Below are 19,841 nucleotides of genomic sequence, written 5' to 3' on the forward strand. Positions count from 1 at the left end.
ATTGTTTTGCAAGCCAATTGAAATCATGCATGTGAGAACACTTGAAAACCATAAAGTGCCAGGAATCGTATATTAGCAATATGTCATTTTGGGAACATCTTATATTCTGAGCTTTGCCATGTATGCCTTTCTTCCTAGTGTATTTAACATTCTCATTCTGTTTTATGAATTTTTCTTGTTTTTTTCCTCATCGCTTCCCTTATTTATTGTTCATACATCTGAACTAACTTAAGTGCATTGACTTAAGAAAAGTCTCATTAAAAACTATTAAAAAATACTCCAGAAAAGCATAATTATTGTTATTTTTTAAGGTTTAGTTATTTTTGAGAGAGAAAATGAGTCAGGGAGGGGCAGAGAGAGGGGGACAGAGGATCAGAAGTGGGCTCAGCAGAGACCCTGATGCGGGGCTCGAAGTCACGAGCCAGGAGATCGTGACCTGAGCTGAAGTCAGACGCTTAACCAACTGAGCCACCCAGGCACCCCATAATTATCATTATTATTGTTATTACCATCATTGTGATTTTTGGCCTCTGCTTTGGAAAAGGAGAGGGGAGTGGAGGGAAAACCCCTAACATTTATAGAACTACTGTGTGCCAGTAGTTTGGATCTTTGCTTAAATCCTCCTAACTATTCTGTGAGGAAGAGATCTCCATTTTGTAGGTGGTGAAACTAAGGGCTAATTGCCTGGATATCAGATTGCTATTACATGGCACAACCAGAATTCAAATCCACTTCTGATAATAACAAATGTAACATTTTGGAGGTTCCCTTGTTGTGTATCATACTGCCTCTGATCTGTTTTAATTCTATCAAACTAAGCAGTTTTTCAATATACTCAAAGTTTAGACACATTCATGGGTAATAATTCTGTAAGAACTATGAGTAACTAAGCTTTGGAGATTAACATCAGATACTCTGGTGTGGATTGGTTCTTGAATCTCACGCTGACACATTTTGGCATGATTATATAGGGACTGTGCCATCGTGACAATGTGCCCTGCAATTGAAGAGATTGTTTGAGACTCCGACTTGAAGAACAGCCTAGACGCTAAAAAAAAATCATACGTGTTTTCTGCTTCTAGGTATCTTCTGCAGGCAACAAGGCACCAGGGAAAGGGAATGTGATGAACAATTTTTTTGGAAAAGCTGCTATGAGTAAGCATGTTTTTACCTTCCTTTGATTAATACATGAATGGTAATATAATAACATATTTGAGGGGAAAGCCACCTAACCCAGTTTTTACCCATCTGGTGTACCATGTAGACTTGCTGCATCCTAACATAAATTTGCAGTCTACTGACCAATATATTGAATGGAAGTAACCCAACTGGAACAGTGGATTTTAACGGGTGAGCTGAGTTCAGTTTACCTTGGGGGGGTAGTTTACTATTCCTGTTTTTACTTCCTGCCTTGAAAAGACAATTTTTTGTTTCATAGGGCTCTTGAAAATGGGTGATAAAATAGAAGGGAGGTTGCTTGGTTAAACAGCATAGTGTTGAGGTTAATATCCTAGATGCTGGGGTCAGTTTGCCTCGTGTGACCATTATTAATTATTACCTCTGTCTCCCAAGGGGTTGCAAAAACAAATCTTTTTGACATTCTATAGTTATTTTTTACAGATTATGCATGTTAATGAACTAGACCTCAGTATGAATTAGAAGGGCACAGGTGATTGTAGCCATTTAAAAATAATACTTTTTGAGAAAGCAAAATTTCCTTTATTTAAAAAATTTTTTTTAGTATTTTTATTTTTGCGAGAGAGAGAAAACCAGCAGCAGGCTCCAGGCTCCAAGCCGTCAGCACAGAGCCTGATGTGAGACTCAAACTCATGAACAAGATCATGACCTGAGCCAAAGTCAGAAGCTTAACAGACTGAGCCATCCAGATGCCCTTAAAAATTTTGTTTTAATTAGAATTCTTTCATATGGAAAGAACCAGTAGTCACGTATTTTCATACTTCTCATACCAAGTACACCTCCCCTAAGGGTTATGTGGCATAATACCAGAAAGCATTCAGGAGCCACAGGACAATTATGGCACACTTTCTTGGAGCATCAGTTTTACAAAGATCTTGTGGGAAGGTGTTTTGTTACATGCTTGTGCAAGAAAAATTAGTCAGAATTCTGCTTTCCTGTGATGGTCGGATTAGTGGTTGGAGGAGGCGTTGGGGTAGATAGTGTTTATTTGCCATAAAATCCATCAGAGAAGGTTTTTGTCTTTTGAAAGTATGTAGAAAATTTGATACTTCAGGTTATTGGGAAGCGTGTTGTATTGTTGCAGGCAGAATGCACAAGGAGGGCTCCCTACTTCTGTGAAAATAGATAGTGCTAATGTCACTGGCCTGCATGGCTGGTACTGGTCCACTGAACCCAATCAGAGTGTGTGTGGTTCCTTGGTGACTTTTAGGTCCACGTTTTTATTTTTGTTTTGTTTTCTTATGCATTTGTAACCAGTGAATTTAAAAAATTTTATTATTTCTAAAATATATAAGCTGTGAATATTCGCTAGTTGTAAAAAAAAAAAAATCAAGCTATACAGAAGTATATACTTATTTATTCATGTGTTTATTTCAGAAATATTTATTGAGCAAGTACTGTGTACTTGCAACTATTATACATGGTGATACAGTGGAGGAAATGTAGACAAGCAAGGTCTCAGCCTTCATGGTCCTTATATTCTACTGTGAGAGACAGACAAATCAATAAAGAATAAAACAGTTAATTATTTTAATTGCTAGGCAGACAGTGATAGAAGGAGTAGGGAAACTGGATAAAATAAAAGAATTAAATACTTACCTACTAAAAAGAATGGCTTCTAAAGTTGATTTATCTAACATTTTTTCAAGGATGAATGTTTAGAGTAAAATGATGAATGTTTTATCGGATGAATGGTTTAGTGGGTTAAGTGTCTGACTTGGCTCAGGTCATGATCTCATGGTTTATGGGTTCAAGCTCCACGAGGGGCTCTGTGCTATCAGTGCTGAGCCTGCTTCAGATCTCCTGTCCCCCTCTCTCTTTCTCTCTCTCAAAAATAAACATTAAAGAAAAAAGTAAAATGATAAATATTTTTATTGTATTTGAGACATGACAAGATCATTGTGATAAAAGTGAAGAGAGTTGGATGAAAAGAGTTGAGGAGACTTGAAACATTTAAAATTTAATGCTGGGCAATAACAAGTGTTGGCAAGGATGTGGAGAAGTCAAGCCCTCATATACTGCTGTGGGGAATATAAAATAATGTGCTTGCTCTGAAAAACAGTATAGTAGTATTTCAAAAAGTTAATTATCCAGTGCTTCCACTCCTACATATCTACTCGAGTGAATTAAAACTGTATGTCCACATAAAAAATTGTACACAAATGTTCATAGCAACATTATTCATAATAGCCAAAAAGGTGAAACAACCCAAGGGTCCATCGTCTGATGAATGGATAAACACAATGTGATATAACCACACAATAGGATATTATTGAGCCAAAAAAGGAATGAGTCCTTGAACTATAACATGGATGAATCTTGAAATATGTGAAATGAAAAAAGCTGGACAGAAAAGGCCACCTGTTATATAAATTTATTTATACAAAATGTCTAGAATAGGCAAATCTAGAGACAATGTAGATTAGTAGACTAGTGTTACAGGCTAGGTTGGGATTGGGGAGTGACTGCTCATGGATACAGGGTTTATTTTGGGGTGATGGAAATGTTCTAAAATTGGATAGTGTTGATATTTGCACAATTACAAAGCACTGAATTTTATACTTTAAAAGGATAAATTTTCTGGCATATGAATTATCTCATTAACAAGAACCGTAATGCTCCATATGTGAAAAAAATTACAGCATTGGTGACAAAATTAAAAAGTCATCATCTGTATCTTGCTTCTAAAGGTGTTTCATATTTTGAGTATAAAAAGGAGATGCTTTTAATTAGTCAGTGATACAAATGATTTGATCATTCAGAAAAAAAGAAAATGTGGTTAAATTTTCCTTAACAGTATGAAAGTGTTGCAATGAGCTGCCTCTTTACCAGCTAATTGGCCATTTGTAGCTGCATATGTAAATAATTCGGAGTTCCCCAAATACTGTGAAACCACGACAGAGTGAAAACTCTGGATGCTGAATCTCTTTGGTCACTGGTATTTTAATTAAGATCAGTTTCCTGAAATTGGTAGACTGTATGCAATAGCCTTGCTTTCCTTACCCCAAGAGTGAGGTAGGAAATACTTGGAGGTTTTTCCTCCTAATTATTTTATTTATTTTACTTATTTTATTTTATTTTATTTTATTTTATTTTATTTTATTTTATTTTATTTTATTTTATTCTTTTTTTGAGAGAGTGGGGGAGGGGCAGAGGGAAAGGGAGAGAGAGAGAGCATCTCAAGCAGACTTCCCACCCAGTGCATAACCTGACGTGGGGCTCGATCGATGGATAGATCTCATGACTGTGAGATCATGACCTGGTCAAAATCAAGAGTTGGACACTTAACCAAGTGAACTACCCAGGCGCCCCTATTATATAATTTTAAAACAGTTGCTGTCAATATGATATAAATTCTGTAACAATGCAAATTTTGCATAAACTTTAAGGATATACATGCAGCTTCAGAGAACTGGTTTTTTGGGAATCAGTTACTGACTCTGGACCCCCTAGAGATACATGTTTACTCTCCTGTACTATTTGGTGGAAAAACTTGAGAAGTACTGATACTTGAGAACAACAGTTTTGAAAAGGCAAGAGAAAATGCCTCCATTCTCTGGTGGATTCCACCAGATTTCTCAGTCAAGTCTTCAAAAAATAAAGTATAAACAAGCTGCATGTTATACTTTTATCCATCATCTATTCTTTCAAAGAATATACTTTGTTTATAAATTATACTAAGCCGTGTGTAATGGCCAAGGCTAAGCTATCAATTGGTCTTTTTCCTACCCTGTAGCTGGTTTTAGCCATTTTACATATAACCAAAGCTACTTATTGAAGAGCCTCATGCTGTTCACAGCTAAGAGTATTTTATGACTTTTCTTGAAAAAAACTGTCACTGAATATAGCACGAAGGCTATTCTTCTATGATTTCTCAGATGGCTAGGCCCATCCTGCTTGCATTTTTTAATCCTCTGCATGGCATAGTAGTTGCAGCTTGGTGTAGGGAAAGAGGTAGGGATTTTGAGGAGTTAAACTGACCTAGGTTCAAATCCTGTCTCTCAACCTTTTCTGTCAGTGTTACCTTGGGTAAGCCATACAACCTCACATACTAATCCCTTTTAATCCTTACAGTAATCTCATAAATATTCAGTTTTTACAGAGAAGATTGACTTTTAGGTAACTTATCCTGAGTGAAAAAGTTTGCATCAAACTTTTCTCATTCCAAAGTAGTCTTTTAATTATATAATTAAGATAATACTGAGATGATAAGAGTATCCAGGTTTAAGAAGATAGAATGGAATAGGAAATAAGATTTTGGTACGAATTTCTGTTGTCACTATTTGTAAACTGTATACTCGGGAAACGTCTTTTATCTCTCAGACTCTTAATTTTCTCATCTAATAAGTGATGTATAAATGAGAATGATGATACCTCATATAGTTGTATTTGCTTTTTCTAAGCCCTGCTTTTACTATTATTTGGCCTGGGAGTTGTGATATAATGAAGGATTAGCAAGAGGCAGAGATGAAAACAGTTACTGCTAGAGTGGTAGTTGGAAAGGAGAAATGTTCTCTGACTAGACCATGAGTTCTGTTAGGACAGGGACTGTTTTTTTTATCCCTTTAGCCCCCTGCTCCTAACCAATTACTTGGCACTTAGTCGACTATCAGAGGAATAGTAGATTGACATTGCACGATGAGGTTATATATTATCTATTATACTATATTTGTAGGTAAACTTAAAGTCAATTTGGATTCAGAACAAGCAGTGAAAGAAGAGAAAATAGTGGAGCAACCTCCAGTGTCTGTCACTGAACCAAAGCTGGCAGCCCCTACAGGCCTGAAGAAACCCGGCAAAAAAGCAGAGCCTGTTAAGATGCAGCAGAAGGAAAAAAAAAGGTAGGAAAATTTTGTTGCCTGTGAGGGAAGAGTGTCTCTGCTGGGGGTGAGAAGGTCTGTTTGGGCTTATTGACAGTGGGCAGTTTTCAGTTGAGTACTAAATCCTACTTAATGCCGTAGGGATACAGCTGTATAACCAAAATGAAGAGAGAAGCTCAGTAGCTTATCTAGGGAAGTAGAACTGTGGAACAGCCAGTGTAGATGGTTTAGAGCCCAAATCCAGTTTTTTGGGCCCCATTGAACTAAATCGATTATCCTTTTTTTTCTTTACTTCATTTTAAATTTGTGGACATGGCATAAGTGTGCCTGATTGTGTCTGTGTCTGTTTTTCACTTTAGATTGCCAAGTGAGGGGTTACTATTTCCAGTCAAATTTAAGAGAAAAAGTTCTTTGTTTTCTTTTTATATCAATGAGTTTATTTTTCAAGTGGTAAAATGTAATTAGAAAAGAAAATAAAAAGCACACAAGCTGTTAAAAATGGATCCAGGAATTTGAGACACTACCTCATAGTTGGTAGGAATTAGTCTGTTGAAAGAAATTCTAAAGACACTGTCAGCACTGATAGGCCCAGAAATACTTGACTTTTGTAGCAAGGCTGGGGCTACTCTAGTAGAAAACATCAACAAAATGCTCAAGTTTCAGAGGGTCAAGGCTCTGTCCAGTGGGCCTTACCTCCTAGGAATATGTGAGATTGGTATGTTAAAATGTCCCCAGCCCATGGGCATAACACTCATTGTTGACAGTTATAGTCAGGAATGTGTTCAGTATTTCATTACCGAGTGTGATGTTAACTGTATGTTTTAAGTAGATGCCCTTTACCAGATGGGGGCTGTCCTTTTCTGTTTTTTTATGGATGGGTGCTGAATCTTGACTGATGCTTTTTCTGCATTTATTGAGATGATCTTTTGGGATTTCTGTTAGTGTGGTGAATTACCTTGATCGGCTTTTAAGTGTTAAACCAACCTTGCATTCTTGGGATAAACCTAATTTTTTGTCATGATACGTTATCCTTTCTATAAGTTGTTGGATTTTATTTGCTAATATTGTAAGGATATTTTGCCACTGCATCTGTGAGGCTGATAGACCAGTTATTTACTTTTCTGATAATGTCTTTATATTTCAGTACCAAAGTTATGTAACTTCATAGAATTAGTAGAAAACTGTGTTTTCTGAGTTTGTGCAAGATATGTATTATTTTTTTTCTTAAAAGTTTGATAAAATTCAGTGAACCTGAGCCCAAAGTTTTCTTTGTGGGGAAGTTTATTTTATTAATTTGATTTCTTTAAATAGAGTCATCCAAATTTTCTTGTTCTTGTTGGGTCAGTTTTGGTTGTGTTTTTAAAGGAATTTATTTCATCTAAGTTGTTGAGTTCATTGGCATAAAGCTCCTATAGCCTTATTCTTTGAGGATCTGTAAAATCTGTACTTATCATTACAGATTATTCTTTTATTCCTCGTGTTGGTAATATGTTGTTTTGTCTTATTTTTTTAAATTTTCTTTTTAATGTTTATTTTTGAGAGAGAGAGGGAGACACAGAATCCAAAGCAGGCTCCAGCCTCCGAGTGGTCAGCACGGAACCGCGAGATTGTGACCTGAGTCGGAGTTGGACACTTAACTGATTGAGCCACCCAGGCACCCGTTTTGTCTTTTTTTAATCAGTCTTATAGAAGGGTTTATCAATTTCATTAATGTTTTGCCCCAAAATAACAATTTTTAACCTTGTTAGTTTTTTTCTGTTTTATTTCATTAATTTCTGCTCTTTATCTTTTTTTGTTGTTTTTTGTTTGTTTGTTTGTTTGTTTGTTTTTTACCTATTTGGGGTTTGTCTTTTACTAGCTTGAGGTAGAAAAATAAGTTATAAAGTTACATAAGGAATAAGTTACTTGAAGATAAAAACCACATTTTATACATATCTGAATAGTGTGATAGAGTATCCAGAGGAGCTAACTACGTTAAGATGGAGTCTAGGTTTTATTTATTATGTCATTAGAATCACCTTAAGGTCTTATGTCTATGCCTTTGCACATTTTTTTTCTTCTCTTTAAAGTATTTGTCTCCCTTTTTTTACCTGATGAATTTCCACTTAGTTTTTAGTTTTCGTACAAGAGTCTTGTCCCATAACATTTTATTTGTCCAGTAGTATTTATCACATTGTCTTACATTTGGTGGTGTTTATATCTATTTCTCCCACCAGAGCTTCTTGATAACAGTATTTTCTTCATCTTTGCATCCTCGGTGTTTAGCAAAAAGCCTGTGTATGTAGTAGCTGCTTATTTAAAGCTTGTTGAATGATTGAAAGGTCAGTAGGAAAAGTAAGAAGGAATTTGTAATGATAATTGATGAGCTGGTAAGTAGTTTCCAGTGAGCTATATAGAGAGCTAGAAAAATGTTTCATTCTGGTCACCCCATGAAATGACTTAGTTGTGGTCAGCAGAGTATCCTTAAAAAGAATCCTTATTGGTCTACTTTGACTCTTCTATCCTCTGGAATTAAGACCAGGAGTTATGAAGCAAGACCCATAGTAGCATATGCATACTTATATTTTTATTTTGTGTAACATGATTAAATTATTCCTGGATGGCAACAGGGGGAAGCGAATGGAGTTATCTGATGATGAGACAAAAGAAACTGAAAGTATGAAGAAAAAGAGGAGAAGAATCAAACTTCCTGAGTCTGATAGCAGTGAAGATGAAGGTGGGCTATGAAAGGTTGCTATTAATTTTTGGCTATTGTCATTGTCTCCGTTACTTGGGTTATAGCAAAAGTACCATAGACTGGATGGCTTAAGCAGGACAAATTTGTCCTGTTCACAGTTCTAAAGGGTGAGAATTCCAAAATCAAGGCACTGCCTGATTGTAGTTCCTGGTGAGAGCTCTCAGCTCTCTTCCTAGTTTGTAGGATATCTCCTTGCCATATCTTCACATGGCAGAGAGAGAAAGTGTTTCTCTTGCATCTTTTATAAGGGTGGTAATCTGATTCCATTAATTACCTCCCAAAGACTCCCACCTCCAGATACCATCACGTTAGGGGTTAGAGCTTCAAATATGAATTTTGGGGGAACACAAACATTTAGTTGATAGCAGGGGTCAATTCTTACTTTGACGCTCACGGAGTTAAAAAGTAATTTATTACAGGTCACAATGACAATAGTAATTCTAGTATTGAGAGATAAACAATAGCACCATTAGAGTCTGCTTTCGCTTTTTGATCAGAACCATTGTTTTTTGGTAATTTAACAAAGTAACTAACATAAAAGGAAAGAGAATAAGGATTATTATTATGTATATTATCAAAGAGCTTTTCTTTTTCTAATTTATTTTTTACTTTTTTATTTTTTTAATTTTTTAATGTTATTTTTGAGAGAGAGAGTGTGAGCGGGGGAGAGGCAGAAAGAGAGAGGACAGAGGATCTGAAGCAGGCTCCACACTGACAGCAGAGAGCCTGACACGGGGCTCAAACCCATGAACCATGAGATCACGACTGAGCCAAAGTCGGAAGCTTAACTGACTGAGCTGCCTAGGTGCCCTGAAGAGCTTTTCTTTTTAAAAAATGAAATGGAGATATTCCTTTGGCTACCTTCATGTGAATCTTTTAAAACAGGTAATATTGTAGGTATCAAGGGTGTTGGTGATATGGTGTTCCACGCCACATAAATAAAAACATGCTAAGTTTGAGAATCTATAGTATCATTGTTGAAAGGGAATGATACTATGGACCCTTCTAGTTTTATGCTGTGGGCTCTATTTTAAGATAAACAGAATAAGGGCAAGATTCTTACCTGGAAAATTCATATGCCTTTTCAAAGAATATCAGGTGTTCGAAGAGCCAAGATCTCTTCCCAAATTGTGTAAATGAAGGTTTATAGAAAGAGGATGAGGCTGGGGCACCTGGATGGCTCAGTTGGTTAAGCGTCCGACTTCAGCTTAGGTCATGATCTCGAGGTCCGTGAGTTTGAGCCCTGCGTCGGGCTCTGGGCTGACAGCTCAGAGCCTGGAGCCTGCTTTGGATTCTGTGTCTCCCTCTCTCTCTGCCCCTCCCCCGCTCATGCTCTGTGTCTCTGTCTCAAAAATAAATATAAAACATTAAAAAAAAAATTAAAAAAAAAAAAGGATGAGGCTAACAAGAAAGATGCCTTGGTCAAACTGCTATACCAGATGACTTCTACCCTGCTTTGAGAACGGTGGTGAGAAGCTTGAGTTTCTATAATCCATTCTCTATGAATTTATGCCATAATGGGTATAAAACATTTTGAGGGGTCAGGCAAATCTACTCCAAAGGAATTCAGCATCAGATGAAGGTAGAATGACAAAACAAACAAACAGATGCTAAAAGAAATTAAAGAAGAATAATGAATGCAGGAAAAGGAACCTGTTCTGCTGGTAAAGGACAAAATAAACTTGTTAGGCTCTACTCTTACCAGAAATTTCTGTAAGAATTGAAAATGACAACAGAGGCACCCCGAAAGCAACTCAGTGACTGTACATGTACAAATGAGTGAGAAAGCCATTTATATATACAGATGACAGTAATACAAAAGAAATGAACAGACCTAAGAAATTGTACAAGGAAGTTAAATCTATGATGTAGGTGTATCTTTGACTCTTCCATAGGGTTAGATCCTACCAGTCATGCTTGCATGTAGGAGTTTATAAGCTCTGATATCCTATAGAGGTATTGTCCCACCAGAGCTGTGTTTTTTTTTTTTAATGACTCTTTGGAATAGGTAGGGATAGGGCATTGTGAGCATCCTAGAGGAGCTGTCATTATATACTTATTCCATGTCATTTATCAAGATGCTTTGACTAAGACACCTGAAAGGAAGATACCCAAGTGTGTGGCTGAAACAAGAGCCATCAAGTTAAGAATTAAGGAAATAGAAGCGACTCCATGAAGATACATGGGAAAGTAATTAGGAAGTAACAGGAATATTACTGTGCTATTGAAATTGTCTTCCCTATTTCCAACCAGGAAAAGGATTTGGGGAAGAATCTGGAAAAGGCTTTCAAGCCATCAACCTAATGTACTTTGAAAAGGTAAACTAGATACTCCAGTGAAGGAGTCAGCTCTAAGTCAGGGAATTACTGTGGTTGATTAAACACTCATTACATATTTCTGAAATATTCTCTGGAGTTCTGATCATTAGTGCACAAAAATAATACCTGTGGGTGATTAGAAATATGAGTGGGGTTATTAGTTTAGAAAGAAGTGAGAAGAAGTGTGATAGAGGTGAACAACCTGTAATAATAGATAATATAAATGAGAGGTTCTCAGATTTTTTATCTGGCAGAATAATTTTTAGCATCTGACTAAATTTGCAAACCTTTGCCATTTTATTCCTGAATTTCTTCTTCATCTCAAAGCTAGAGGGCCTTTATTTTAAACCTTTACACAGTCTCTAATCTATTACCATTTTATTCCTGTCACACTGAATATATGCTATTCAATATGCTGTCTTCAGCTGGAAATTAGCAAATGAGCAGCAGAAGTGGAAGAAATGACAGGGACTTTGGGGTAAAACAGACCTGGGTTTAAATCTTACTTCTGCCACTTAACTGGGTACATGGCACCCCAATGTTTATAGCAGCAGTATCAACAATAGCCAAAGTATGGAAAGAGCCCAAGTGTCCATCGATGGATGAATGGATAAAGAAGATGTGGTATATCTGTACAAAGGAGTATTACTCAGCAATCAAAAAGAATGAAATCTTGCCATTTGTAACTACGCAGATGGAGCTAGAAGGTATTATGCTAAGTGAAATTAGAGAAAGACAAATATATGAATTCACTCATATGAGGACTTTAAGATACAAAACAGATGAACATAAGGGAAGGGAAGCAAAAAGAATATAAAAATAGGGAGGGGGACAAAACAAGAGACTCTTAAATATAGAGAACCAACAGAGAGTTGCTGGAGGGGTTGTGGGTGGGGGGATGGGCTAAATGGGTGAGGGGCATTAAGGAATCTACTTCTGAAATCATTATTGCACTATATGCTAACTTGGATGTAAATTAAAAAATCTTTTTAAAAATAAAAAACCTTACTTCTGCCACTTATTGTGCAACTGGAGACAGATTATTTAACTTCTTCAATTCCTTGTTTCCTCATCTCTAATGGGGATGTTATCACACTGTGTAGACTTTTTATGAACATCAAATAAGATACGTCAGCAATGCCAGGACACTGCTTGACATAGCAGGTTTTCTTCTTACTCACCCCACTTTTTCTATTGACGTGTTCCATAAGTATTTAACAGCAGTCTCTTCTCTCAGAAAATTCCCTTCAACTTCATATCTTTAACTCTCCACCCAAGAGACTTTTCCTTTATTTCTCTTCTTGGCAGAGTCATAAGCACCATTAGCAGTTCTACATACTCTCTTTGTAAAGCAAGAAAAAGCCAGACCCAGATAGAAATCCCATTAAGAGTAATGTTTTCATTGCTAGGAAGAGGGGCGCCTGGGTGGCTCAGTCAGTTGAATGTCCAGCTCTTGATTTTGGCTCAGGTCATGATCCCAGGGTAGTGGGATCAAGCCCCACATTGGGCCCTGTGCTGAGTGTGGAGCCTACTTAAGATTCTCTCCCTCTTCCCCACTCGTGCTCTGTCTCTAAGATAGAATTTAAAAAAATATATTGCTAGGAAGAAATAGTTTTAGCTGATTAGGTTTTTGCTAACATTTTCAGTTTTTGCAAATTACTTATGGAGAATGTTAAGCAAATGACCCCCCACCCCCACCCCACCCTTTTTAGGTTAAGATAGGTAGTTTATAAATTTTCCTAGGAAGCTATGAGTGATTTCCAAAATGACCCATCTCTGCCATAGCACTCTGGTAAACAGTGGTTACTCTGCTAGTAACTAGTTTTGCTACAGTTCTTATTCTGCTGTCCTGGGGTAAGTGTTAAATTGCACTTCTTGAGTACCTTTCATCTGAAAAGCTGTAAATTCATTATAAATATATTTAAAATACACCAATGTATGAAACCCTCCTTATGCTTATGTCACTAAAAGTATGTCGAGGATATATTTACCTTGATGGAAAATCAGACACATACGGATTCTAGCATATAAATGTGGCCAAATTTTTTTTAGTCTCTTTGAACCTCAGTTATATAAAACAGAAATAATAGTAACAGTGATTTTGTGGGGGATATTATGTGAATGAATGATTAATGTTTGTAAAGCCCAGAAAATTCTAGTTGTTTTCTGTATCCTTCCTTCCTTCCCTTTTTTTTCTTTTAAAAGTTTATTTATTTTGAGACAGAACAAGCAAGGGAAGGGTAGAGAGAAAGGGAAAGAGAGAATCCCAAGCAGGCTCTGTGCTGTCAGCACAGAGCCCCATGTGGGGTCCAGTCCCACAGTTTGTGGATTGAAGCTGAGCTGAAAACAAGGACTGGATGCTTAACTGACTGGGCCACCCTGACACGCACCCCCATCCTTCCTTTCTTAAAAAAAATTTCTTTGTGGGGCATCCGGGTGGCTCAGTCGGTTAAGTGACTGACTTTGGCTCAGGTCATGATCTCGCAGTTTGTGAGTTCAAGCCCCACGTCAGGCTCTATGCTGGCAGCTCAGAGCCTGGAGCCTGCTTCGGATTCTGTGTCTCCGTCTCCTCTTCATTCTCTCTCTCTCTCTCTCTCTCTCTCTCTCAAAAATAAATAAACGTTAAAAAAAAAATTTTTAAAACTTCTTTGAGAGAGAGAATGTGCATGCACGGGCGGGGCAGAGGGAGAGAGAGAGAATCTTAAGCAGGCTCCATGCCCAGCTCAGAGCTTGACGTGGGGCTCGATCTCACAACTGTGAGATCATGACCTGAGCCGAAGTCAAGAGTCAGATGCTTACCCGACTGAGCCACCCAGGTGCCCCAAAATGCTTTATTTAAAAAAATTTAAAGTGATACACAACTTGAAAAATCAGATAAAATAGAAGTTTTGTAATAGATTGTAAGCTCTCCTATTGGACTCAATGTAATTGATGCTTCTCCTGTCACCTTTCTCCCATCTGCCTTCCATCTTCTGGGGATTTGTTGAAAATTCTTATTCATTACAAGTTCTTGGCTCCCTCTTCTACTCTCTTCCCTGTTATGGCAGGGATAGGAGTGGCAGGCAGGTTTACAGCATTTCATTCCTTAGTCATCACTGTAATGTGTCTCTTTGGGTGGATGTGGAAGGGAGGGGGAGGTATATGCTGATTCTTCCTTGACCTAGAAGCCCCTCATCCCAAATTCCAAAAATGATTGTTTTCCTTTATTAAAAGTATCGTTACTGTTTGTTCAGTGCCAAGGAAATTGTCGTGTCTCTGCCTCCATGGAGGTTAGAGTCAGAGGAGGATCTAGATAAACACTTGTATACAGTGCAGTGACAGGGGTCTTAGAGGGTGCCACTAGGATTAAGTGTCTTCATGGTTACAGAAGTGGAAATAGAATGAAAACTCCTAAATTTATTGTGAGGACTCAAAATTCCTTTTCTTTGGCTTCCTCACTGTGTAAACTTTCCTCCTGCCCCTGTAACGCATGTGACACAGCTTTCCTAATTGCTATACCTTCAAAGAAATGGGAGCTTGGCTCTGTGGTTTAACTTTTCTCTTGCTTACTTGAGCTCCCATCATGTTCTATTCTCCTAGAGCTGGGTTACTAGCTGGACCACTTTCCTCATATGTTTCTGACTCTTGTTTCCCAGAGCTTATAAAGTTTTGGGGCCCGTTTCATACTTGAAGTGTATAATTTATTGTTTCGTTCTGGCTCTTGTTTTGCTTCACCTCTTTAGGTCATTTGGCCTTGAACCCTCCACTGTCATAATTTTTAACACTGACCTAATCAGTTGGGAGAATTTCAGATCCAAGACTTGTGCTAAGAATTTGAATACAGCCAGGAGATTCAGGGAGCAGGTGAGGCTAAGCAACTACCCAGTCTTTTTACCAGCAGTTTCTCTGTCGTGATTAAGCCGTAGGTCAGCTGAGGATTTTCACTTCCCCCTCTCATGGGCCTTATACCAAGACCACTATTTCTGGAACTGTTCAGGAATGATGGAATCCCTCTGGAGATGCTCTCTTCTCGGGTGATACCACTTCCAGAGCAATATTGCTTTCCCAAAAGTGTTCTTTCCGGTTACTCTCACTACAACAAAACAAGCCTCATCAGTGAGCAATCACTAGAAATAATTCCCATACAAAATAGTAAGCCAGTCTTAGTTGTAAGAGCTATAATTGTGACTGTTTCAAAGGTGATTTTTCCTCCAAAGTTTATGCTCTTAACATCAGCTGGAATATTTCAGTCTAATAAACATCTCAGGTGGTTGCAGATAATCCTTGGATCATAGTCATGAAGACTCTGGCATGGAACATTTGATATAATCTGAGAATTATATCTGTTTGTTTAATCTTAAAAGAAAATGTCTGGCCCTGAATGGTAAGGCAGCACAGAATAGTTGGAATGGTAAGGCTGTGGCATCAGACTGACTTGGGTTTAAAACCTCCTGCCTCATTTGTAAGCCCTGTGACCTTGGCAAGTTAATTAACCTCTTTGAGCCTCTTTTTACCCAACTGTAATGTGTGAATAATATTTGTCTCTTAGGGTTGTTATGAGGATAAATGAAACAATTGTAAGTGGAATACATGACACGTGTTAGATGATCAGTGGATATTTATAAAACAACTTTAGACTTTCCTACAAAATAAAAGGTTTAGCTAAGATAATCTCTAAGGTTTATTCCAGCTTTAATAACTCTTAATTCTCTGGTTTTCTTTGTATAAAATTAGTAAAATGTGTATTTTAAAGATCTATAACTGCAAAGTCCTTGGTTGTCATGAATTACTGCTTGCAAAATGTCCTTTGCTGGATACAGACGTTTAAAAAGTCACCAGAGAAGGCGTTGTACCAGATAGTGCCACAGTTCTCTTAGCTAAGCTTGTTTCATTATTTCAGTCATACCAGACTCTCCTGGGGATTATGAAGCTGAGTCACCATCCCCACCTCCTCCTGCTTCTCCACCTCCTGAACCAGTGCCTAAGACTGAACCAGAGCCTCCTTCTGTCAAGGTAAAACTTTACTGGGATGGTTGCCTTTCCATGTGTCTGACCTCCCAAGGACCTGAAACTATGCTGAACCGGCCACTGCTGTATAGTCCAGGGACACCAGTAGATGGCTCTTTTCTCATTCCACTCTCTGTAGGTACTACAGGATGGACATTCCCTCTCCTCACCTGCGGTGAGAGCTCAGCTATAGGGCGCATCTCAGGAAGGTTGCAGAGGTCAGGCCTGGGAGTGGTTTTGTTTTTCATGACCTCCAGCATCAGGGCTGCTGTGTTACCCAACTCCTGTTGGAATTTTGCAAAGTAAGGTCTTGCCTGCATCAGAGCAAAGTTTGGGAAATAGAGTGAACAAACAACTTATGCACATTTGTTGTTCTTCAGAAACTCTTCTGGAAAAGGGCAGGGTGAGAAAAGCTGGCAATAAATGGGGGAATATAGTTTTCAATGGTCTTCAGCTGCATTTTGTCTATTAGTGTAGATAATGAAGAGTTGAGAAGAAAGGTGCTAACAAGGTTTTTTTTCCTTTACAACTATTAGTTTTCCTTTAATTCATTGTATTAAGACTGTCATTTAAATTTTGCACTAATTTCCTCATTAACTGACAAGAAAATGGGATGAAAGACCACTGAACATAAAAGGAAATTGGTATTAGTAGTATCTCTGTGAGACTAAATTAGACAAGGGTAATGTTGCAGCATCAAGGCTAAAATAGCAAGTATCTACAGCAAGGGTACATGCCACGGACCTCTCATCTGATTTAGCTTTCCTGTGTGCTTCCATAATGTCTGCCACAGCCCTCCATTAAAGCCCTTACCACAGTGGATTGCAGTGGTCTGTCTTCCTCGCTTCTCTCATCCGCTAAGGTCCTTGTCCTATTGGTCTTTTTAACCATGGTGCACTGCTTACCAAAAGTTTGTTGCCTGAATGATCACAGTTATCTTACAAGCATTAAACATCAAGCTTCCATATATAGGAATGTAACTTGTCTGTATAGTAGGACTGGTCCGTAAAAGGAAATGGATAGAGTTTCACATTCAACTTTTTATCATCATGGAATATTGGAGGGTGATTATTGTAGATTAAAAAGCTCTTGTTCTTTTTCTCTATAGAGTCATTGATCAACTGAATGTTGTAACCTCTGATCTTCCTGTGATCTTTTAGAGCTCAAATGGAGAAAAAAGAAAACGAAAACGGGTGCTGAAGTCTAAGACCTTTGTGGATGAGGAAGGCTGCATAGGTAAGAAGAGTTTCTGGCTCTGTGATCTCTTACAGAGCAGTGTGCTTCAAACTTGAATGTGCACATGACTCACACCAAATATGGCACACACCCTGAGTAGCAGAGTAGAGAACACTACAACGAAAGGCAGAACATGGGTTCTTGTTTGGACCACATCCTGTAGAAATAAGCTTTGAGGTCTTGGATAAAAGTCCTGTCACCTCTGGTAGGGAGTTTCTTGATGTATGGAATGGAGGTAAAATACCCATTTTGCCTATATGCGGGATTGTTGTGAAAATTCAGGTGAGGTAACATTTAAAGGCACTTTCGATACGGAAACCATAATACCAACATAAAATGTTGTTAGACATTGAGAAACTTTTTTTTCCTAGAATGGTTGTTTTATACATTTGAACAGTGGAAAGGAAGCCCCCACTGATGATTAGACTCTGAAGAGAGTGTCAAGAGTCTTCTTGGTATTTTGTCCCATCTCTCCAGAGGGGTTTGACTCTTCCAAATCACTTCATGTTTCCCGTTTGTAAGTCATGTTAGATAAAAACGTGTGCTTTTTATGTTGACCTAGAGGGGAATTAGAATTTAGCTTTTCAGTTAGTTATAGGTTGAATTCTTCAGCCATGTTTAAGCTTGTTCTACCCTTCCACAGTTGACTCAAACTTCTGTGGGGCTTTCACACTTGCAGGCCAATAGGATGCTCTGATCCTGGTACTTTTTGTGTTTACAGAGACTTGTGGGCTTAGTCTTGGAAACCTCTTGTTAGTTGGATAGCCTATAATTGTAGTTTCTCCCTTCCTGTGGCACCTGCTCTCCTGAAGAAGTATCTTTTCCCTTTCTTGACTCTCCTTTTCTGGTTCAAACTTTCATCTTAAAAAGATTGATCAATTCTGAAGAATCTACTTTTCCTAGGTTGTGTGGTTGTTAGAATAAGTGCAAACCCTGTCCCATTGTTCCCTACCTTCCACTCCTCTGAAAAGGCCTCTGCCATTTTTTTTAAAGATTTTTTTTTCAATGTTTATTTTTAGGAGAGAGCATGCAGGTGGGGGAGGGGCAGAGAGAGAGGAAGACACAGAATCCAAAGCAGGCTCCGCACTGCCAGCACAAAGCCGTATGTGGGGCCCGAACCCAGAAACCAGGAGATCATGACCTGAGCTAGAGTTCAGTGCTCAGCCAGCTGAGGCACCTCAGGCCTGTGCCATTTTAATTGTAGCATATTATCGGGGAATAAAATTCCTTACACTGGAAATTGGTCTTTTCAGTGCCAAATTTTTGTGAGCCTATGAATTCTGGACTTCGAGTTGGGGTTGTTTTTTTGTATTTTGTTTTGTTTGCTTTCAGTCTTCTAATAGTGTGTTTTCAAGCCTTTAGGTTTGACTAGTGGTGATAATATGTGCATTTACTATTGAAGTTCTTCCTTTTTTTTGTTTTAAATTTAAGAGGACAAAGGCATCAGTGCCAGTTTTTCCCTCCTTCTACCCCGAAAGAAAAATGTCAGATATATCATTGTGAGCATTTACTGGGAGTTTGTGGCTAATTACCTGTTGCTTTGTTCAAAACACAGTACTCAAGTTTTGGCCAGGTATGGGATGTGGACTTTTTACACTCCTGTCTCCAGACAGGACCATTAAGAGCCTTGGATGCAACAATGAAAACCGTGCTCACATAGCACTTTTTTTTTTTTTTTTAAGGTTTGTAGTCCAAGCTCAACCTAATGAATCTTGGCTCCTGTTACCAACAAAGGAGTTGTGCTTTCCTTTCTGTTTGGACTGTTCCAAGTGTACCAGCACAGGGGGCTTGTCCTGTCCTGTGCTGGATGAGAGCTGGTCTGGGGGTTTTCAAAACTGATCTTTCCTTTTCTGTGACTTTGCTTCAGGGACTGGGGAGTTGGGCCCCTGAGATTAGTGTGGGGTAGACTTTTGGACAAGTTAGAATTCTAACAGCAAAACATTGAGTGGAGAATAATTCTGATGTTATCCATGTAAACTGGGCTCTTTTTTTTTTTTTTTTTTTTTTAAATGGCAGCCCAGAAAAGTTGCATGTTACTCAGTTAAAATAAAGGTTCTGTATCTTTAAGTTGAAATCTCCTTTGTCTTACAGTTTGAAGTAACTAAATCTTTGAATATAGAAATCCTTCTTTTAGCTCTTGAGGTATACTAAGTGTGCTGCTTAAGAAATTTTGTTGGTGTTGCCCTGACTGGTTTTAACTCCCCCAAGCAATGCATTGCACAGAATTGGCAATGAAACAACCAGTGGTTTCAGTAATAAGTAATGAAATAATGAGCTAATTGATGTTGGAGTTTTACATTATAGACCTGCTGCCATTTGAATACAAAGTATAGCTTATGAAGGAGCAAGTTTTATACCACCAACTAGTAGTAAGTTGTTTCTTTTCTATGTCTGCATATGGCTCTTCAGACTTCCCTAATTTGAGATATTGAGTAAATAGCAGCTCATAAGTTTGTTCCAATAATCCAGTTGCATAATGCGTTTCAAGTTGCCGATGAGATTGGGCTAGTGTTCAGGGATCATAATTGCTGAACTAATAGGTATGCC

General features: G+C 38.1%; 1 protein-coding gene across 1 annotated transcript in view; it reads left to right on the forward strand.

The window, feature by feature from the left end:
* POLD3 (DNA polymerase delta 3, accessory subunit) overlaps positions 1-19,841 on the forward strand; it is a 55,043-nt gene that overhangs the window by 27,691 nt on the left and 7,511 nt on the right. Inside the window, exons 7-11 of the mRNA XM_049652270.1 lie at positions 1,083-1,155; positions 5,873-6,038; positions 8,627-8,733; positions 15,952-16,064; positions 17,219-17,294. Coding sequence (XP_049508227.1) covers positions 1,083-1,155; positions 5,873-6,038; positions 8,627-8,733; positions 15,952-16,064; positions 17,219-17,294 — 535 coding nt within the window. The remainder of the gene's footprint in view (positions 1-1,082; positions 1,156-5,872; positions 6,039-8,626; positions 8,734-15,951; positions 16,065-17,218; positions 17,295-19,841) is intronic.

Source organism: Panthera uncia, chromosome D1 (genome assembly GCF_023721935.1).
Source record: "Panthera uncia isolate 11264 chromosome D1, Puncia_PCG_1.0, whole genome shotgun sequence".
In the NCBI taxonomy this organism is placed as follows: Eukaryota; Metazoa; Chordata; class Mammalia; order Carnivora; family Felidae; genus Panthera; species Panthera uncia.